Source organism: Castanea sativa, chromosome 4 (assembly GCF_040712315.1).
Source record: "Castanea sativa cultivar Marrone di Chiusa Pesio chromosome 4, ASM4071231v1".
NCBI classification, from domain to species: Eukaryota; Viridiplantae; Streptophyta; class Magnoliopsida; order Fagales; family Fagaceae; genus Castanea; species Castanea sativa.
In genome coordinates this window covers 30,314,417-30,337,811 of record NC_134016.1, presented here as the reverse complement: position 1 = coordinate 30,337,811, position 23,395 = coordinate 30,314,417, and the positions used below count along the sequence as shown (strand labels likewise).

Genomic DNA, 23,395 nt, shown 5'->3' with positions numbered 1-23,395 from the left:
GTCCAAATATTTTTGGCAATAAGAAGTGGTAATCCGAGTCAATTTGTATTTGTCAGTGTGCGACTAGTGGGACCTTACCATTATTGGTTAAACCTTACACGTTTATCATTCGAATCTCATTTCAAAATTGTGTTAAAAAAATGTAATCATTTCAAAATCTTGTGTTAAAAAAATGTGAGGGAAAATTTATCGGTAAACTAGTTTGAAAATATATTATTTTTTTATTTGTTGTGAATTTTAACAATTTAATCATTATATTGTATATTCTTAACATATATGTCAAATTTCATCTATATTGAATGATAATTAACATTTGATTAATAAACTTATTTTTTATGCATAATCTGTTATCACAAAAACTTGAAATTTAAATATTTGATTGATGAAATAATTATTAATATTTCATTTTTTTGAAATTTTGTAAGTATGAAAAATATAATAAAAAAATACAATCTAACAAATAGATTTTTAAAATTCACATCAATTGAGTAAAATTTTTTTATTTTTTTATTTTTTGAAAATTGGTTTAGATTTAGTTTGGATTTTCCACTCTCAAAAGTGTATATATAATCCCAACACCTTCCAATCTCCAACTCAGCCAGAAAAAACAAACCTTCCAATCGCCAACATTCTAGCAGCCTTTCTTCCTCAGCCAACTCAATTTCCAAAATGTCTCCACTAACATTCGCGATTTTCCTGCTACTCCTTGGATCCATCATCTGGACACTCATGCCTAAAAAAGGACGTAAACTAGTACTCCCACCAGGTCCTCGGTCTTTACCCCTTATTGGTAATTTTTACATGTTGGGTAGCCGCCCACATCGTGCTCTCGAAAACTTAGCCAAAAAATACGGACCCATCATGTCATTACGGCTTGGCCAGGTCCCAACTATTGTGGTCTCATCTTCCCAAACTGCTGAGCTATTTTTAAGGACCCATGACGCCGTTTTTGCCAGCCGACCTACATTCCAAGCCTCCGAGATCATTGGTATGTCTAAAGGTATTGCTTTCTCCGACTATGGTCCATATTGGCGCAGCCTTAAGAAACTCATTGCGTCGCAGCTTCTGAGTGCTTCAAAAATAGAGTCATTTGCACCTATGAGGAAGGAGCTGGTAGGATCGTTGGTACAGTCACTGAAAAAAGCTGCGGTAGCACATGAGGTTGTGGACCTTAGTGAGAAGGTGGGCAAACTCATTGAGGAATCAACACGTAGAATGGTATTTGGTCGAAGTCATTATCATAGATTCGACTTGAAGGCACTTATTGAGGAGACCTTGAACATGATGGTGATGGGGTTTTTCAATCTAGCAGATTATGTTCCTTACCTTGGGGCACTTGATCTTCAGGTATATTTCAATGTTTTTATCTTTTCAACTATATTCTCCCTCTGATAAACTAAGCCATTGATTTAATTGCTTTTTTTTTTTTTAATTTAATTTTTTGGAGAATCTGAAAACAGTCGATTTTTCTTTTACATTTCATGCCTATTTCTTCGTCCACCTAGTAATGTTGTTGGCCCAAAAGTGTCTCAGTAGTGGCTAAAACTTCACAGTAAAAGCCAGATCTCAAAGTGGAAAGCCCATGAAAGTCATAATTTAGTGAATTATATTTATACTAAGTCTTTAATTTTTATGAGTTGTTTAATTGTGAGTTTTAGTTAACTCAATTAATAAATCTTAAGATATGTGGTTTTAACACTTCGTTTACTACTATTTATAATTTTTCTTCTTTCTAGTATTTTCTTGTTTTAATCTCTCCCTCAGCATTTCTCTTACTACTATTTATTTTATTTGTTCCTTATTGATAATTAATTAACTAATCTTCTCCAATACCCTACTCCTCATTGGCAGACAATATTTGCAATTACTAGCGCATAAAATTTTCTGTGGTCATAATATATCTTATAAACAATCGAACACTTTTGGTGTAATGGTTATTTTATAAATACAAAATTCTTATAGATGGGATGGGAGTTTCACACACTTTTTTTTATAAAACACACAAACATACACTTAAATTAGGTTATAATGAAATTTATATCATAGATAAAAAAATAAAATTAAAAAAAAAAACCAATTTATTTCATAACACTTCTACAATAAACTAAGTTGTTAGCACATTATAAATCAAAATATAAAAAAAAAGAAAAAAAGATTATATATAATGTCCCACCACACCTCAAAACAAGCTTATTGTTAAATTTTTGTCCTACCATTTACTTTCTCTACAACGCAAATATCCCAACATCTGGTTCAATAATTTTATGGGGTCCATCCACAAGTTTTAGCTGTTGTGCCATGCATGTATACGAAGTAAATGATTATTCTTGGGGGAAAAAAAAATCCGTAATGACCCTACCGTATTAAAAGATGAGCATACTGTTTTTCGGTCATGTTAGAGTTATGACAATAGTTATTGCAAAAAAATTTGTTCCTTGGCCCTCCCCTGCCCACTTTATATGCCCCATTGGTATGTAGTGTTATAGAAAGAAAAATTTTAAGATATAACTTTTAGGCCACAATTTTAATGTGATTGATTGTAAGTGATAGAAAAAGAAATGCAACAACCCAAGAAAAAATGAAATAGTTACATCTTTATTTTACCTTAAATAATATCTGCTAGACATGAAATTTGGTATCTATATTAAATTTATTAAGTGGTGTATTTTGTACCAATAATTGTTATATATCTATAAAATCATATTGTATGTATATGTAACATACAAAAATGAAATTTAATCCTTTGATAAAAGGAATAGTTATTAATCCTTGATAATCTAGGAATTTTTTAACAAAAAGGGTATAAGTAAAAATGTGATCAAATGGTAGATTTATCAAAATTGTCATCTAATAAAAAATTATTAAGTGGTGTAATATCACTTCAACTTACACTATATATATAATTTTAACCTACAGAAGCTTATCTAATTTTAACCCATAAATAAACTAACTTTTTTCTTTTCACATTAAACCTTGTTATTTTTGGGTTCTCAAAAAAAAATTATTTCTAACTCTTTGGTATCATTCAATTAAAAATAAAAAATATCTTTACCATGTGTAATCTATATATCTATATCTATAATAATAATAATAATAATAATAATAATAATAATAATAGGTAAAGTAGAGAGAAAATTCAATTAAATTTTAAATTGAAATTCAATTAAAGTCTAATTTTGTGCCACATTTCTCACCTAATCTAAATTTTAGAATTTTGTACCAAGTGAACTAATTTAATGTAAAAATTGAATTTCAATTAGAGTTTAATTTTGCACCACGTGTCTCATCTAATCTAAATTTTTAAATTTTTGAGCCAAATTAGTTAATTTAGTATAGAAAACGAAGAGTCCAATATAATAAACCATAAAAAACATAATCATATAACTAAAAAAAAAAAATTTATAAGTCATCTATATATATATATATATATATATATATATATATATATATATATATATATAATAGGTAAACTTAGAGAAAGTTGAATTAGAATTTGAAATTATAATCCAATTTTGCATGTGTGTAAATTTATGTGAAAACTACACCATAATTATCCACTTAAGCATATGCCATGTGTCTATTTAAGTTTTTTAATCTTTGTGTCAAGTGAATTAATGAATGCAAAATACTAAGAATCTAATATTAATGAACTAAAAAATTTTAAAAAAAAATCAATTACATATACTCAATAAATTTCACCACATTTTTCTCAAAAAATAAATAAAATAAAAATCACCACACATTCTATCTTATTAAAAATTAGAAAAAAAAAATGATCATAAGTAGTATTAAATTTAGGTAAGAATTTTAATATGTGACTAATTATATTTACTTTAAAAAAATAATTTGGCTAATTATCTATATTTTATGATAAAAATTGTGTTTAATTTTAAATGTATCTATATGTATACATTAATGCATGTGGTATATGTTTTTTCTAAATAATAATTTGACTAATTATTTATATTATTATAATAAAAATTTTGTTTAATTTTAAATGCATCCATACGTATGCACGGAGTTACATGCTAGTATATAATAATAGGCAAAACTGAGAGAAACTCAAATTAAAATTTCATAGAGTTCCAATTTTGCACCATGTATCATAAATTATTTGTTCATAAAAAGTTTAATTTCTTAATTTTAAAATTAAATGTGGGACCACACCATGAATAGTTATCCAAGTAATTGAGTTATTAAATACAAAACTCAAAGTGTCTAGAGTAAATAAATCATGAAAAAAAAAATGCTTCACAATAATAAATAAATAAATAACATGAAAAATTTATATTTTATACCTAACAATATCCTTACAAAATTTTTTAAAGAGTCAACAAAATATAAAAATGATTATCAATAGTATTTAAATTATATATATAGGAATTATATTATGCATTTTATTGTATATCTTTAAGTGTATACATGCATATGCATGAGGTTATAAGCTAGTTTTAAAGTAATTTCAATAACTTACTTTTGGATGAGAATTTTTTAATTGGATGGATCAAGTTACTTTTTTTATTAGATGCGAATTTCAATAAATTCACTTCTAGATTACATCTTGTCTTTTTATCCTTCACATTTGCAAAATTTTAAAATAATAAAAAATATATAACTATATCATCAATAAAATGTTTAAAATCAATAATTGCCACTTTCTGTAACACTTTCTATCCTTCAGCAAAATTGGTGACATAATAACACTTTCTATCCTTTAGACAAAGATTTTTGCGGCGTTTGCCTCAACGATTTACGTTTTCAGAAATGGTATTGTTTACTTAGTTTTCTAACCATTCATTGCCCTCAGGGATTGACACCGCGCATTAAGAAAATTGGCAAGACTCTTGATGTAGTATTGGAGAACATTATCCAGGAGCATGAACAAATTCCTTGTGGTCCACAAAGTTGTGAAAAGGACTTTATGGACATCTTACTTTCTTTGATGAATCAACCCATGAATCCCTCTGATGAGAATTCATGTAAAATTGATCGACGAGTTATCAAGGGTATCTTTATAGACTTGATTACGGCTACATATGACACTTCAGCTTTTATCGTTGAATGGACCATTTCTGAACTCCTGAGGCATCCACGGATAATGAAACATGTACAGGATGAGCTAGAACGTGTAATTGGAATGAATAGGATGGTGGAGGAAACAGATGTAGCAAATTTAACTTACTTGAGTATGGTGATTAAGGAAAGCTTCAGACTACATCCTGTTGCGCCATTTCTAATCCCACGTGAATCAATGGAGGACATTGAGATTAGTGGATATTACATACCCAAGAAATCACTAGTAATCATAAATTCTTGGGCTATTGGACGAGATCCTCATGTGTGGTCAGATAATGTGGAAGAATTTTACCCTGAAAGGTTCATAAATAGTAATATAGACCTCAAGGGACGTGACTTCCAGCTTATCCCATTTGGATCCGGTCGCAGAGGCTGCCCTGGATTACAATTAGGGCTTACAACCGTCACTTATGTTCTCGCTCAGCTGCTGCATTGTTTTGATTGGGTGCTCCCTAATGGCATGTTGCCTAATGACTTGGACATGAGTGAGAAGTTTGGGCTATCAATGCCAAGAGCCAAGCACTTACTCGCGATGCCAACCTATCGCCTACTTGGTTAAACTGGTAAGATAATTATTATTTAATCTTTAAAGCAGTTTTCTTAATTATACTTGATGTGTTTTAATGGGAGGTTTTCATCTATCTTTTTTTTTTTTTAGGTCAAACGAAAAGGTTCCATAAGAAGAGTTGAAGACATTGCAGCACCAAGTTATTTTATGTTACCTCAAATAAAATATTAGCCTACCTTGTTTATTGGATTCAAACGTACTGTGTCCTCCTAAAAATAAAATGTCATAGCTCACAACTTGGAGACTTTTACTAAATGTTTAAAATAATTCGTTAAGATTTTTAGTGATAAGTACCTTTTTACAAGTAGTACAATTAGAAAATTTTGTGAATTTCTCTCGTTGGTGTGCAATATCTATAAGAAACTGATTATGGATGTTTATTTCTAAATAATGTCAACACCAAATTTTGGCACTCATCCACCAACCTCTAGAATGCTGCACTTGGTTATCAAAGCAACATATTCAACACTAGGCAAAGGAGCATTTCTCACTTGCCTTTACTCCTGATCTTTTACAATTAATGAAAACACTTTGTTCATGGGGATATAGAGGACCCATAAGAAGTACCTGTCCTAATAACAAATAAAAAGCACTCGTTCAACCAATGAGAAACCTCATAATGCATTCTTGTTGCTAGTACACAAATATGGGGCATTTAGTTCGCTTAATGTTACAACTTACATTCAGTGATTAGAGCAAGGAAATTTTGTAAGAGAGACCAACCTTTGAAAAATACTCGGCATACTTTATCGTGTTGATTAACGGGATTTTTTTACATATTGCCTGTTATAATGCAAGATCATCTTCTGAGGAAACAATATATGTCCACTTAAGTTAACATATTTGAACTTTTCAATAATAATAATAATTGGTAAACCACCGAGTTGCAAACTTGATAGTGCTAAGAGTGTTAAGATCATTTACATATTGGAGTTGCTAGATCCTTATAGAAGCTCTACGCCAAAGAAAAAAAAGAATTACAATTTTTAAAGGGCATTTGAAGCACTCACAATATTCACTATCTTATTAACTATCAAAAGACATTTCAAGAGTAATATTAGCTCTATCAAAGCATTCAATTTTTCCAACTGCGAAGACATCAACATAGTCAACACTATTTCAAGTGCCTGTGAATCAACAAAATTAATTTTAGCATCCAACTTTGAGTTATAATTGTGAATAATATATATATATATATATATATATATATATAAATTGTAGTGCGGCGGAGAGGTTTTTCCCCGAGTTCTTCGGCTTCCTCTTCAATGACACGTCTTAGTGTTATCTTGTGTTTGCATCCTTCTTCCCTACTCTTTTAGCTTTCATTTTATTGTTGATATTTGATGAATATGGCTTAGAGTAGATTTATTGGTTGTTTGCACACATTTACTCTTATTTCCCACTTAGTTTAAGTTAGAGTAAAAGCAACGAGCCGTAATTTTTAATTGGGAGTCTAAACAAGCTCTTGTGTATTCACACAAATTTGAGCTTTCAAAGGATATTTGTGGGGCCAAGATTATATTTTTGAACCCAAATCTTTAGGATTTTCAAATTAAGGTGTTCAATATTTTCTATTAGGGTGGTTAAGATAGATTAGATCAAAAATAATTATATATATAATAATTATTTTTTCTGCAAATATATATATATATATATTTTGAAAGCTAAGGTGTTCATTTGAACACCCTGAACTCAATGTGTAGCCAACCCTAGCATGATAGATGGTGATTCATGCCATTGGAGGATAGAAAAGACACAAAAGCTTTGGAGGTGTACTTAGGCCTGTACATGGTGCGGTGTGACCTGTGGACAACCTATTTTTTTCTCCTCATTAGGTTTAGTCTCACATTCAGTCTTTGGCAATGTGACTCTTGTGTGCATGTGTCTTTAGATTGGGGCGTGTGTATGTGAGTCTATTTTTCTTATTTTTATTTTAGAAATTGCCACAAACTAGTACAATTTGTTTAATGAAACCTATTTCATTCATGAAAATATACTTGAAATTACAACTAAATTTATCCCATCAAATCAAATCAATTTTTAGAAAAAAATTGAATAATATATCTAAGTGTTTAACAAGACTATCATAAAAATAAAAAATAAAAAAAATCTCATAATACAACAAATAATAATAAAATAAAGGCAAAGAACTACATTGGGTATAATAAAATAAGTTAATATTAATATGGTTATTTAAATAGTAAGGTTTTAAAGTGTGAAAAATTTACAATTATAACCCGCGGGGCGAGGTGGGGACAGGAGGGGCGGAGCGGGGTGGGTCTAAAAAGTCTAAACCCACTCCCGCCCTGCCCTCGCCTGGTGGTGCGGGGCAAAAATCTTGCCCTATCCCTGCCCCACCACCTTTGTGGGACAAGGAAACCTGTGCGGAGCGAAGCGAGTAGGGCAGGTTAAGTAGGGCAGGAAAAAATTGTTATACCTAGTTGAATACCCTATTGACTTCCAAAATTATCAAAATACCCAAAATGACCCAAATGCCCCCTACACTTTCAAAATTACCAATATACCCTTGAACACCCAAAATTACCAAAATACCCCTAGAATGTCCAAAATTACACAAAAGACACTAAAAACCGAAAAATTCCTAAGACAATAGCTGAACTCGTGACTTTAAGTCACTTCACTCAACATATTTGTCCCAATTTGCTTCATTCAACCTTTGAAATTTGTAGTGGTTTTTTTTCTTTTTCTTTTTTTCTCTCACCCAACTCGTCCTTTACCTTACAAACACTTGTCCATACAAATATTGTTTTTAGTTAAATGCAGTTGTCCAGTTAATAATGCAAGTCATGCGTATCTTTCAGATATCCAATCTATTTCTACGTAACAAGTTAGTTAATCAATTGGAAATTTTCTATAAAAATTGCTACACACAGCTCAAATAACCCTTTTAAGCTCTTTTGTATAGTGGAACCCTGATTTCCTACTTTGAATGAAATCGGTACTAATAAGTTGAAGTTGTCAAACCATACCCTTGAAGTTGAAGAAAAGAGCAAATCTGACTCTCACAACCTTCTAGTCTGCAAAACTGATTTCACCAGTATACTATACAATAGCAATAGGATCCCAGTCCCAGGTCTGTATTTTCACGTCCATTTAGTGATTTGAGGTAGATATGGAGGGACCATGTATTAAGAGTTATAAAATGTGAAACAGTATAACGATAACTGGGGATTGGATTAATAGAATAGAATCTGATAAATGGATTTTTGAACTTTATAACTTAAAAAGGAATTATTGCTAGTGAGGGATGAAAAATGGATTCCGGGAAAAGAGAGGTATTTTCATTTTGAGGAAAATCCATAGTTTCAGATTCATGTACCGGACCTTGAACCTGTGACTTTTTAGTTAGAATTCCACTCAAGACACCAACAGGCCACAGGTATTTATTCTTTGCAGACTTGAAGGTTGTGAGGCTCAGAGTTGCTCTTTTGTTTGGTTACTGAAAAAATATGAGGGAAAGTGTTTAAGGAGAGTGAGACTGAGAGTGAAACTGAGACTGAGGGCCGAATGTTTTGGCTTATTTAAGTTTTAGATTTTAGAAGGGTTTAGTGGGTATTTGTGGGTTTATTTAAATTTAAATTTTAGACTGGTTTAGTGGGTATTAGTAGATTTATCCATTTAAAGACCCATCTAATTAAATAACCAAATGGGTCTTTACCCATTTAACCCAAATATTCAAATAGGTTCGGTTAAGACTTATCCAAATAAGGTGAATAATGGGTGGGTTCATAGATATGGATAAAAATTGCCACTCCTACATGTGAGATATACACATAAGTAACATGAGAGAGAACATTCAAAACATGTGAATAAAATATTTAATATATACATAGTATGCGAGTACTAGCTATCATAAGTAGGCAAGCCAATAACTCAACTGTTAAAGACATATTTTATGTAATTGGCTAATTTTTTGACAAAATGCACTTTACTTGTAACTGGGTATGTTGGGTTAAAATGAATTAATCCCTTGCAAATTAATTAATTAACCAAGTTAATTAATTAGATCAAATTACATACAATAGCGTGGCAAAACAAATTATTGGGTTCTAAGATTTTAGGTTTAAATGTATTAGAACTCTAATTTGTACTGTTAGCAAACCATGATCAAAACGGTTTAATCTTGTTTAAACGTGCTCAAAGTATGTGTTTTTTATGTAAAGTTGGAATCGAGTTGCTGCAAGATTTACTGTGTAAATGTGCCTAACTCAATCAATCGAGAATTAGACTCGACTGATTGAAACTCGTGCAGATTATTTTTCTGCAGAATTTTCCAACTTAACCTGAGCCCGTTTTACGTGTAGGGTTTTATGTTTTGCCCTAGGTATAAAAGGGAAAACCCTAGCCACGTTTAAGGGATGCTCTTTATGCTGTGTGTGTGAATCTCTTGTAAGATCTAGAGGTGTTTGCCTTCACATAAACTTAGGGATATCAAGATCTAGATTGATGTTAAGAGCTTGGTGATCAATTCAATTGCAAATTCAAGAGTTTAAAGATATACAAACGGGAGTGCTTGTGCTTGTTGGGAATTCAAGAAAGAAGTAGTCCGTGGACTTGGAGATGTCATGTGGTCATAATAGTAAGTTTTCTACTCGAGGTAGTAATAGGATGTTAGTGGTTTAAGTCGCTATTGTGTAAATTTCAATTCTTTCATAGTGGATTCAGTTTTACCTTGAGCTTAGTTGGTTAAATCCTCCCCAGGTTTTTTACCGGTTTGGTTTTCCTAGGTCATCATATTGTTGTGTTCTTTATTTTCTGCACTTTATTATGATATGATTTATATGTGTTAACCTAGATCTGCATAATTTACCTAAGTTAATCACTTGGCTAAATAACTAGGTTGAACTGGTTGTGTTTAAGGGGTCTAAAAACGTACATAAACAAATCACCAAATTATCTAATTGCAACGAAAAATAAATTTACCACAGATGATTTGTTTACGAATAGGGAAAACCATCGAGACAAAACCCCACCGGGTGATTTTAAGGTCACCACTCCCAAGAATCCACTATTATCAATCACAAGCGGTTACAAGTATAAGGAATCTTACCAAACCCTTTGGCCTATCCCGAAATACCAATCTACAGTTGAATCTTTACTCCAATACCCAATTGGACTTGTATTGTAGCGGCAATCTTTTCATTCAATGCACAAATCTTAGTACATGACTAACTAATGATGCACAGATCCCAGTACATAACTAACTCTAGAAACTTGAAGAAGTTGTCGACTGCAAAGTTCTTGAGTTCATCAACAATAAAGATCAAGAAGCTCCTTGGTCACAAAATCCTTGGCGTAAAGATGCAGTAGCTTATTCAGAGAGAATAATGAACTGGGTCACTTTCCTTACACGATCGAGATCAATATATTTCCTTTAATCTCAGTAGTTGTACTTGAAAATTAAAAAAAAAAATAAAAAGAAGGAAAAATTTTGTATGGACTTTTTGTTAACGTTTTAGCTTAAAAACTTTAATCAATGATGCTATAAGAACATAGGTAATATTCTCCTCATAGGAACGGCAAGCAGTTTAAAAATTCTCTATTTTTGTGTCCCTTTTTCTATTACGGATTCCTGATCACTTTTGTGGGCGTTTATGTGAGTTCAAAACTTTGGCTTGTGAGTGCACACACAAAGAAATCTTTTTCTTTAAAATGATATTTGCCTTCACTTAAATGAGTTTGTTAATGAATTATAGACAAATTATCTATATGGTACAACTAAGTCAAGATTCTATTAGTAGTACACTTGAAAAATGCTGTAGATTTCTCTCTATGGTGTGCAAATATTTAAAAAGCTTGTTATGCATATTTGTCTGTAGATAATGGAGAGTTATCAATGAATATGTACCTTTGTGTTAGGACAAATACTTTGGAGTTTCCCATTTCCAATAATTCATTCTTTTTTGGAGTTAATCGTTTACTATAATCAAAGTGATCTATAGGGTTGCCCCTTTTCTTCATACATCGCTACCTTTTAGAGGATGAAAAAAAAATATGGAAAGGATAGTACGTGAACCCATAGGTTTGTTGATATGTGGGAGATTTTATGCACCACTGTTAATAAATAAAAGAAACTGAAGTCACTACAATACGGGTGCCTTGTCACTTGTGAATATGTTGCAATAGGTACAGTCATACACTTATTCAGTCACTCTATCTATTTATATATAACTAGTGTTGGCTGCACGTGGCCCAGTAGTGAGAAAATTAATATAAATTTTGTGTGTGAATCCGTGAATTTTAACTTATCCAATTTGACTATATTAAAAAAGAAGTCTAAGTATACAACAAAATATCACAATATTTTCACAATATCTTCATTTTTAGGATCCAAATAGATTTTTTTTTTATTTAAGAGAAATGTTACATTCATAACATTTTTAGAACAAATTCTAAATGACAAGTTATTATTGGTTTTAAACTAATAACATTGTTATTGTTATTCTTAAAACATTTATTTTCAGTTGTGGTTGGTCACAGTCTCACATTTTATTATTTTATTTCGACTTGTAAGAAATTGATACTTCAATATTTGTAAAAATATTGTGAAATTTGTTGTGTCGGTATAACAATATATATGCCAGCTTACATAAATATTTAAAAGAAGATAAAAACACAAACCGATTACTGGGAAAAAAAAAACTTTAGGCACGATAGAAATTAATGTTAAAATGTTGTGGACTTAGCATTTTTTTATTTGATCTATAAGAAATTGAGATCTCAACAATTGTGAAAATATTGTGATAATAATAAGTGTTATAATATTTTCTCAAAACATTTATTTTCAATTATGGTTAGTCACAATCTCATATTTTATTATTTCATTTTGACTTGTAAAAAATTGACACGTCAATAATTGTGAAAATATTGTGAAATTTGTTGTGTCAGTATAACAATATATATGTCAGCTTACATAAATATTTCAAAGAAAAAAAAAAACACAAACCCATTACTAGGAAAAAAAAAAAAAAAATTTAGGCACTGTAGCTACAGTGCCAGTTGAATAAACCAAAAGCATTGTAGCTCCAGTGCTATCTATCAATAATAGCTTACCTATGATTTGTTGTGAAATTAATGTTAAAATGTTGTGGATTTAGCAATTTTTTATTTGATATATAAGAAACTGAGATCTCAGCAATTGCGAAAATATTGTGATAACAATAAGTGTTGTAAAATTTTCTCAAAAAATTTATTTTCAATTGTGGTTTATCACAGTCTCATATTTTATTTTTTTATTTCAACTTGTAAGAAATTGATACCTCAATAATTGTAAAAATATTGTGAAATTTATTGTGTTAATATAACAATATATATGCCAGTTTATATAAATATTAAAAAAAAAAAAACAAACCAATTACTGGGAAATAAAAAAACTTTAGGCACTGTAGAAATTAATGTTAAAATGTTATGGACATAGCATTTTTTTATTTGATTTATAAGAAATTGAGATTTCAACAATTGTGAAAATATTGTGATAACAATAAGTGTTGTAACATTTTTTTAAAACATATATTTTCAGTTGTGGTTGGCTACAGTCTCATATTTTATTATTTTATTTCAACTTGTAAGAAATTGACATGTCAATAATTGTGAATATATTGTGAAATTTGTTGCGTCAGTATAACAATATAAATGTCAGCTTACATTAATATTTAAAAGAAAAAAACCACAAACCGATTACTGAAAAAAAAAAAAAAAAAAAACCAATCTCATATTTTATTTTATTATTTTATTTCGACTTGTAAGAGCTTGATACGTCAATAATTGTGAAAATATTATGTCAGCTTATTTGTTGTGTCAGTATAACAATATAAATGTTAGCTTATATCAATATTTTAAAGAAAAAAAAATACAAACCGATTACTAAAAAAAAAGGCACTGTAACTACCGTGCCAGTTGAATAAACAAAAAGGTTGAATAAACGAAAAGAAAAAAAAAATACTACAGTGCTACATAATGTAAAAACACTAACGGTACAGTGCCAAAACACATAGCCGCTTTTTATATAGTTAATAGAAAGAGTGTCTCTTTAATACTCCCAAAAGGTAAGGCCGACATAAGTGAGGAATCAATAGAGAGAAAGTGACTACTGAGTGAAGGGGATGTGGTCCATATTTAATTATTTAGTGAAAAAAATCTATGACTTTTTGAGGTTATTTTGTTTCTATTATATAAAATATGCAGGCCAAAATTTAGTATAATATCCTACATCATGTATTGCAGAATGTCCTTTTAAATTTAAACAACGTGGCTACTTATTAGTATCACCAAACAACGTTGCAACTTCAAAAAATCTACTTATTTTCTCCGTTAAATCCTTCTCTTCACCCACCTTTTCAGAATCCCATTAACGCCTGCCACTTTGAAGAATCTCCAAATCCTCCCCCCCCCCCCCAAACCCCCCCCCCAAAAAAAAAAAAAAAGATTTTATAAAAAACCATTAGCTTACTAGATAAATGCCAAACTGCATCTGCTCGTTACAAGTCTCCTAATTGCAGTGATTGTGAGCTCTGTCTGTTAAAAAAAAATTGATACTTGCTAGTACAACAGATTATTAGTGACAGATAAAAAAAAAATATCAATAATAAGTTTAAATTTAAATAAGAACCAATGAAGACTTACCAATTTAACAGCTATTAAAATAATTGTCAATTCTTTTTTTTTTTTTTTTGTATATAACATTACTCATATATGAAAATAGGAACTTTTATCGATGATTTATGGTTACGTCAAGTAGCTCATTACTACAAAATTTCTTCATTTTGCCTTCCACATAATCATTTTTTTTTTCTTTATGTCAAAGAATTACAAATATCTTGTGTTAATGGGTTGATCTGTTATCTGTAGATTGCATTCGTTTTTGTTTTTTGTTTTTTTTTTTTTTGCAATAATTAATTTTTTCCACTGAGAGAGAGAGAGAACATGTGTAAAATGAATGAAATAGAGTACAATGATTGAAATTTTTTTATAGATTTTTTCTTTCCTCCTTTTACTCGACTGATTGGCCACCACGAAACAAGGGTCGGGAAAAAAAAAAACTTAAAGTAATTAAAAAGACAGTAATAGATTATGACTTATGAGGAAAGTTTGCATACAATTGTTCTAACATACATCCTCCTATATATGTTAGTTACGAAGCTCAAAGCCAATAATTTACCAAGAAAGAAACTCAAGCCAATACTATTCGTCAAAGGATAGACGTATGTAATGTGCAGTAACCTGTGCTTTTTGTGCACGAAATTGACACGTGTTCAGATTGCCCTTGTTTATTTTTTAATTTTCTGAGTATCCGATCCTCCTCAACAGTAGGGATGGCAATGGGGCGAGGCGGGGCCGAAGGATGGGATCTTCGCCCCTGCCCCGTATAGATTTTTCTTGCCCAATCCCCCTCCCGTCCCGCATGACGGGAAAAATTTCTTGCCACATCCCACCCCTTAAGGCTCCACGAAGCCCTGCCTTACACTGTAAAACTTTATTTCTTGTTAATTTTCCCTATAACTATTATCATTTTTTCAAATAAAATGACATGTTTCAATATTAAAAATATACTTGAAATTTTAAATAAATTTATCCTATCAAATCAAACTAATTTTTAGCAAAAACTAAATAATATTATCTAAATGTTTAACAAGACAATGTCACAACAAAAATATTATAGTATGACACAAAAATTTCATATTATGCTAATAATGAAAAGTAAGTTGAGAAAGACATATGAATCATGAATGAAAATACAAAAAAAAAAAAAAAAGGTTAAAATCGGTACCTTATTTCCAACTTTGCTTGAGAGAAAAGAGAGGCAGAACTACATTAGGTAGAATAAAATAAGCTAATGGTATTTTTGTTAAATAGTAGGACTTTAGAGTATGAAAAAATTACAACTTAATCCTTATTAACGCGGGATGGAGCGGGGCGGGGTGGGTCTAAAATGTGTAAACTCATCCCCGCCCCGCCCAGTGGTGCGGGTCTAAAATCTCGCCTCATCCCCGCCCCATCACCTTTGCGGGGCGGGAAAAACTCGCACGAGGCGAAACGGGGAGGGGCGGGTCAAGCGGGGCAGGGAAAAATTGTCATCCCTACTCAACAGGTAACAGGTGAGGTCCACATATTTTTGGCAATAAGAAGTGATAATCCGAGTCAGTTTGTATGTGTCGGTGTGCGACTAGTGGGACCTTACCATTATTGGTTAAACCTTACACGTTTATCATTCGAATCTCATTTCAAAATTGTGTTAAAAAAATGTAATCATTTCAAAATCTTGTGTTAAAAAAATGTGAGGGAAAATTTATCGGTAAACTAGTTTGAAAATATATTATCTTTTTATTTGTTGTGAATTTTAACAATTTAATCATTATATTATATATTCTTAACATATATGTCAAATTTCATCTATATTGAATGATAATTAACATTTGATTAATAAACTTATTTTTTATGCATAATCTGTTATCACAAAAACTTGAAATTTAAATATTTGATTGATGAAATAATTATTAATATTTGATTTTTTTGAAATTTTGTAAGTATAAAAAATATAATAAGAAGATATAATCTAACAAATAGATTTTTAAAATTCACATCAATTGAGTAAATTTTTTATTTATTTATTTTTTTTTTTGAAAATTGGTTTAGATTTAGTTTGGATTTTCCACTCTCAAAAGTGTATATATAATCCCAACACCTTCCAATCTCCAACTCAGCCAGAAAAAACAAACCTTCCAATCGCCAACATTCTAGCAGCCTTTCTTCCTCAGCCAACTCAATTTCCAAAATGTCTCCACTAACATTCGCGATTTTCCTGCTACTCCTTGGATCCATCATCTGGACACTCATGCCTAAAAAAGGACGTAAACTAGTACTCCCACCAGGTCCTCGGTCTTTACCCCTTATTGGTAATTTTTACATGTTGGGTAGCCGCCCACATCGTGCTCTCGAAAACTTAGCCAAAAAATACGGACCCATAATGTCATTGCGGCTTGGCCAGGTCCCAACTATTGTGGTCTCATCTTCCCAAACTGCTGAGCTATTTTTAAGGACCCATGACGCCGTTTTTGCCAGCCGACCTATATTCCAAGCCTCCGAGATCATTGGCATGTCTAAAGGTATTGCTTTCTCCGACTATGGTCCATATTGGCGCAGCCTTAAGAAACTCATTGCGTCGCAGCTTCTGAGTGCTTCAAAAATAGAGTCATTTGCACCTATGAGGAAGGAGCTAGTAGGATCATTGGTACAGTCACTGAAAAAAGCTGCGGTAGCACATGAGGTTGTGGACCTTAGTGAGAAGGTGGGCAAACTCATTGAGGAATCAACACGTAGAATGGTATTTGGTCGAAGCCATTATCATAGATTCGACTTGAAGGCACTTATTGAGGAGACCTTGAACATGATGGTGATGGGGTTTTTCAATCTAGCAGATTATGTTCCTTACCTTGGGGCACTTGATCTTCAGGTATATTTCAATGTCTTTATCTTTTCAACTATATTCTTCCTTTGATAAACTTAGCCATTGATTTAATTGCTTTTTTTTTTTTTTTTAATTTAATTTTTTGGAGAATCTAAAAACAGTCGATTTTTCTTTTACATTTCATGCCTATTTCTTCGTCCACCTAGTAATTTTGTTGGCCCAAAAGTGTCTCAGTAGCGGCTACAACTTCACAGTAAAAGCCAGATCTCAAAGTGGAAAGCCCATGAAAGTCATATAATTTAGTGAATTATATTTATACTAAGTCTTTAATTTTTATGAGTTGTTTAATTGTGAGTTTTAGTTAACTCAATTAATAAATCCTAAGATATGTGGTTTTAACACTTCGTTTACTACTATTTATAATTTTTCTTCTTTCTAGTATTTTCTTGTTTTAATCTCTCCCTCAGCATTTCTCTTACTACTATTTATTTTATTTTTTCCTTATTGATAATTAATTAACTAATCTTCTCTCATACCCTACTCATTGGCAGACAATATTTGCAATTAATAGCACATAAAATTTTCTGTGGTCATAATATATCTTATAAACAATCAAACACTTTTGGTGTAATGGTTATTTTATAAATACAAAATTCTTATGAATGGGGTGGGAGTTGCACACACATTTTTTTTTATAAAACACACATGCACTTAAATTAGGTTAAAATGAAATTTATATCATAGATAAAAAAAAAATTTAAAAAAACCAATATATTTCATAACACTTTTACAATAAACTAAGTTGTTAGCACATTATAAATCAAAATAAAATAAAATAAAATAAAAAAGATTATATATTATGGCCCACCACACCTCAAAACAAGCTTATTGTTAAATTTTTGTCCTACCATTTACTTTCTCTACAACGCAAATATCCCAACATCTGGTTCAATAATTTTGGGTCCATCCACAAGTTTTAGCTGTTGTGCCATGCATGTATACGAAGTAAATGATTATTCTTGGGGGAAAGAAAATCCGTAATGACCTACTATATTAAAAGATGAGCATATTGTTTTTCGGTCATGTTAGAGTTATGGCAATAGTTATTGCAAAAAAATATGTTCCTTGGCCCTCCCTTGCCCACTTTATATGCCCCATTGGTATGTAGTGTTATAGAAAGAAAAATTTTAAGATATAACTTTTATGCCACAATTTTAATGTGATTGATTGTAAGTGGTAGAAAAAGAAATGCAACAACCCAAGAAAAAATGCTATAGTTACATCTTTATTTTACCCTAAATAATATCTGCTAGACATGAAATTTGGTATCTATATTAAATTTATTAAGTGGTGTATTTCGTACCAATAAGTGTTATATATCTATAAAATCATATTGTATGTATATGTAACATACAAAAATGAAATTTAATCCTTTGATAAAAGGCATAGTTATTAATCCTTGATAATCTAGCAATTTTTTAACAAAAAGGGTATATGTAAAAATGTGATCAAATGGTAGATTTATCAAAATTTTCATCTAATAAAAAATTATTAAGTGGTGTAATATTACTTCAACTTACACTATATATATAATTTTAACCTAAAGAAGCTTATCTAATTTTAACCCATAAATAAACTAACTTTTTCTTTTCACATTAAACCTTGTTATTTTTGGGTTCTCAAAAAAAAAAAAAAAAAAAAAAAAACTCCTCTCTCTCTCTCTCTCTCTCTCTCTATATATATATATATATAGAGAGAGAGAGAGAGAGTAACACCATGTGTAATCTATATATATATATATATATATATATATATATATATATATATAATAAGTAAAGCAGAGAGAAAATTCAATTAAATTTCAAATTGAAATTCAATTAAAGTATAATTTTGTGCCACATGTCTCACCTAATCGAAATTTTAGAATTTTGTACCAAGTGAACTAATTTAATGTAAAAATTGAATTTTAATTAGAGTTTGATTTTGCGCCACGTGTCTCATCTAATCTAAATTTTTAAATTTTTGAGCCAAATTAGTTAATTTAGTATAAAAAATGAGAAGTCCAATATAATAAATCATAAAAAACATAATCATATAACTAAAAAAAATCAAATTTATAAGTCATCTATATATATATATATATATATATAAAATAGGTAAAACTTAGAGAAAGTTGAAATAGAATTTGAAATTATAATCCAATTTTGCATGTGTCTAAATTTATGTGAGGACTACACCATAATTATCCACTTAAGCATATGCCATGTGTCTACTTGAGTTTTTTGATCTTTCTATCAAGTGAATTAATGAATGCAAAATACTAAGAATCTAATATTAATGAACTAAAAAAATTTAAAAAAAAAAATCAATTACATATACTCAATAAATTTCACCACATTTTTCTCAAAAAATAAATAAAATAAAAATTACCACATGTTCTATTTTATTAAAAATTAGGAAAAAAATGATCACAAGTAGTATTAAATTTAGGTAAGAATTTTAATATGTGACTAATTATATTTACTTTAAAAAAATAATTTGACTAATTATCTATATTTTATGATAAAAATTGTGTTTAATTTTAAATGTATCTATATGTATGCATGAATGCATGTGTTATATGGTTTTGTAAAAATAATAATTTGACTAATTATTTATATTATTATAATAAATTTTTTTAAAATTTTAAATGCATCCATACGTATGCATGGAATTACATGCTAGTATATAATAATAGGTAAAACTGAAAGAAACTCAAATTAAAATTTCATAGAATTCAAATTTTGCACCATGTGTCCTAATTTTTTTTATACAAAATAGAATTCATACTCTAACTTAATCTAAGTGTATATGTGTATGAAGCTCCCTCCTAGAAACTTGAATCCCGACCCTTACCCCCCACACCCCACTAGTATTTATACTGGTGGAGTGACCACTGCACCAAGGGTGCGTGGTGATTGTGTCCTAAATTATTTGTTTATAAAGAGTTTAATTTCTTAATTTTAGAATTAAATATGGGACCACATTGTGAATATTTATCCAAATGATCGAGTTATAAATACAAAACTCAAAAAATTTAAAGTAAATGAATTGTTAAAAAAAATGCTTCACAATAATAAATAAATAAATAACATGGACAATTTATATTTTATACCTAATAATATCCTTACAAAATTTTTTAAAGAGTCAACAAAATATAAAAATGACTATTAATAGTATTTAAATTATATATATATGAATTATATTATGCATTTTATTGTATATCTTTAAGTGTATCCATGTATATGCATAGAGTTACAAGTTAGTTTTAAAGTAATTTCAGTAATTAACTTATTTTTGGATGAGAATTTTTTAATTGGATGGCTAAAGTTACTTTTTTTATTAGATGCGAATTTCAATAAATTCACTTCTAAATTACATCTTGTCTTTATATCCTTCACTTTTGCAAAATTTTAAAATAATCAAAAATCAATAAATATATCATCAATAAAATGTTTAAAATCAGTAATTACCACTTTCTATAACACTTTCTATCCTTTAGCAAAATTGGTGACATTATAAAACTTTCTATCCTTTAGACAAAGATTTTTGCGGCGTTTGTCTCAACGATTTAGGTTTTGAGAAATGGTATTGTTTACTTAATTTTCTAACCATTCGTTGCCCTCAGGGATTGACACCGCGCATTAAGAAAATTAGCAAGACTCTTGATGTAGTATTGGAGAACATTATCCAGGAGCATGAACAAATTCCTTGTGGTCCACAAAGTTGTGAAAAGGACTTTATGGACATCTTACTTTCTTTGATGAATCAACCCATGAATCCCTCTAATGAGAATTCATGTAAAATTGATCGAAGAGTTATCAAGGGTATCTTTATAGACTTGATTACGGCTACATATGACACTTCAGCTTTTATCATTGAATGGACTATTTCTGAACTCCTGAGGCATCCACGGATAATGAAACATGTACAGGATGAGCTAGAACGTGTAATTGGAATGAATAGGATGGTGGAGGAAACAGATGTAGCAAATTTAACATACTTGAGTATGGTGATTAAGGAAAGCTTCAGACTACATCCTGTTGCGCCATTTCTAATCCCACGTGAATCAATGGAGGACATTGAGATTAGTGGATATTACATACCCAAGAAATCGCTAGTAATCATAAATTCTTGGGCTATTGGACGAGATCCTCATGTGTGGTCAGATAATGTGGAAGAATTTTACCCTGAAAGGTTCATAAATAGTAATATAGACCTCAAGGGACGTGACTTCCAGCTTATCCCATTTGGATCCGGTCGCAGAGGCTGCCCTGGATTACAATTAGGGCTTACAACCGTCACTTATGTTCTCGCTCAGCTGCTGCATTGTTTTGATTGGGTGCTCCCTAATGGCATGTTGCCTAATGACTTGGACATGAGTGAGAAGTTTGGGCTATCAATGCCAAGAGCCAAGCACTTACTCGCGATGCCAACCTATCGCCTACTTGGTTAAACTGGTAAGATAATTATTATTTAATCTTTAAAGCAGTTTTCTTAATTATACTTGATGTGTTTTAATGGGAGGTTTTCATCTATCTTTTTTTTTTTTTTTAGGTCAAACGAAAAGGTTCCATAAGAAGAGTTGAAGACATTGCAGCACCAAGTTATTTTATGTTACCTCAAATAAAATATTAGCCTACCTTGTTTATTGGATTGAAATGTACTGTGTCCTCCTAAAAATAAAATGTCATAGCTCACAACTTGGAGACTTTTACTAAATGTTTAAAATAATTCGTTAAGATTTTTAGCGACAAGTACCTTTTTACAAGTAGTACAATTAGAAAATTTTGTGAATTTCTCTCGTTGGTGTGCAATATCTATGAAAAACTGATTATGGATGTTTATTTATAATAATGTCAACACCAAATTTTGGCACTCATCCACCAACCTCTAGAATGCTGCACTTGGTTATCAAAGCAACATATTCAACACTAGGCAAAGGAGCATTTCTCACTTGCCTTTACTCCTGATCTTTTACAATTAATGAAAACACTTTGTTCATGGGGATATAGAGGATCCATAAGAAGTATCTGCCCTAATAACAAATGAAAAGCACTCGTTCAACCCATGAGAAACCTCATAATGCATTCTTGTTGCTAGTACACAAATATGGGGCATTTAGTTCGCTTAATGTTACAACTTACATTCAGTGATTAGAGCAAGGAAATTTTGTAAGAGACACCAACCTTTGAAAAATATTCGGCATACTTCATCGTCTCGATTAACGGGATTTTTTTACATATTGCCTGTTATAATGCAAGATCATCTTCTGAGGAAACAATATATGTCTACTTAAGTTAACATATTTGAACTTTTCAATAATAATAATAATTGGTAAACCACTGAGTTGCAAACTTGATAGTGCTAAGAGTGTTAAGATCATTTACATATTGGAGTTGCTAGATCCTTATAGAAGCTCTACGCCAAAGAAAAAAAAGAATTACAATTTTTAAATGGCATTTGAAGCACTCAGAATATTCACTATCTTGTTAACTATCAAAAGACATTTCAACAGTAATATTAGCTATATCAAAGCATTCAATTTTTCCCACTGCAAAGACATCAACACAGTCAACACTATTTCAAGTGCCTGTGAATCAACAAAATTAATTTTAGCATCCAACTTTGAGTTATAATTGTGAATAATATATATATATATATATATATAAATTAATGTATTCTGTAAATTTCGCTACTTATGTTCAACTTCTGTTTTCTCTTTTTAAACTTTTATTCTCCTTATTCTCAACAAAAAAAAAAAAAAAAAAAACTCTTTTCTCTCTATTATTTCATATCTACTGTTATACTTAACTTCTCCAACTTTTCTCCTTCTTCTTTACCTCATTATCTTTCTACTACATTTTACGTTACCATTAAACTTCCTTTATCTTTTTTCTTTCTTATATTTTGACTATTCTTCTCTGCATCTTATTTTGTATAAATTTGATATAATTTCTTCTATTCAATTCATCTTTTTTCCACACAAAAAATGTGAGTACTCTCTCTCTCTCTCTCTCTCTCTCTCTCTCTCTCTCTCTATATATATATATATATATATATATGTGTGTGTGTGTGTGTGTGTGTGTGTACATGTGTGTGTGCATGTATTTTCCTTTTCTTTTTAAAAGACAATACTTGAAGTAATTGTTACTTTATATATAATACGCCTCATTACATAATATTTATATATTCCCAAGCAATCTAGTTTAACTGGGTTGCCATTGCTAAAATATTTTAGCAATAGTGAACAATGGGTTCTCATATGTACAACCCACTACAACCCA

General features: G+C 30.4%; 2 protein-coding genes across 2 annotated transcripts; both read left to right on the top strand.

The window, feature by feature from the left end:
• Positions 1-597: 597 nt before the first annotated feature.
• LOC142631874 (cytochrome P450 CYP736A12-like) lies at positions 598-5,899 on the top strand. The gene is made up of 3 exons (XM_075806205.1): positions 598-1,347; positions 4,808-5,639; positions 5,735-5,899. The coding sequence occupies exons 1-2, from the start codon at positions 670-672 to the stop codon at positions 5,633-5,635; spliced, it is 1,506 nt and encodes a 501-aa protein (XP_075662320.1). The 5' UTR covers positions 598-669; the 3' UTR covers positions 5,636-5,639; positions 5,735-5,899.
• Positions 5,900-16,374: 10,475 nt separating this feature from the next.
• On the top strand, positions 16,375-21,895 carry LOC142632045 (cytochrome P450 CYP736A12-like). The gene is made up of 3 exons (XM_075806471.1): positions 16,375-17,114; positions 20,737-21,568; positions 21,666-21,895. The coding sequence occupies exons 1-2, from the start codon at positions 16,437-16,439 to the stop codon at positions 21,562-21,564; spliced, it is 1,506 nt and encodes a 501-aa protein (XP_075662586.1). The 5' UTR covers positions 16,375-16,436; the 3' UTR covers positions 21,565-21,568; positions 21,666-21,895.
• Positions 21,896-23,395: the final 1,500 nt, after the last annotated feature.

Bases quoted from the DNA above. Each gene is read 5' to 3' on its own strand.
- LOC142631874 (XM_075806205.1), top strand. From the start codon at position 670: ATGTCTCCACTAACATTCGCGATTTTCCTGCTACTCCTTGGATCCATC. The intron at 1,348-4,807 runs GTATATTTCAAT...CATTGCCCTCAG, and splicing joins TTGGGGCACTTGATCTTCAG to GGATTGACACCGCGCATTAA.
- LOC142632045 (XM_075806471.1), top strand. From the start codon at position 16,437: ATGTCTCCACTAACATTCGCGATTTTCCTGCTACTCCTTGGATCCATC. The intron at 17,115-20,736 runs GTATATTTCAAT...CGTTGCCCTCAG, and splicing joins TTGGGGCACTTGATCTTCAG to GGATTGACACCGCGCATTAA.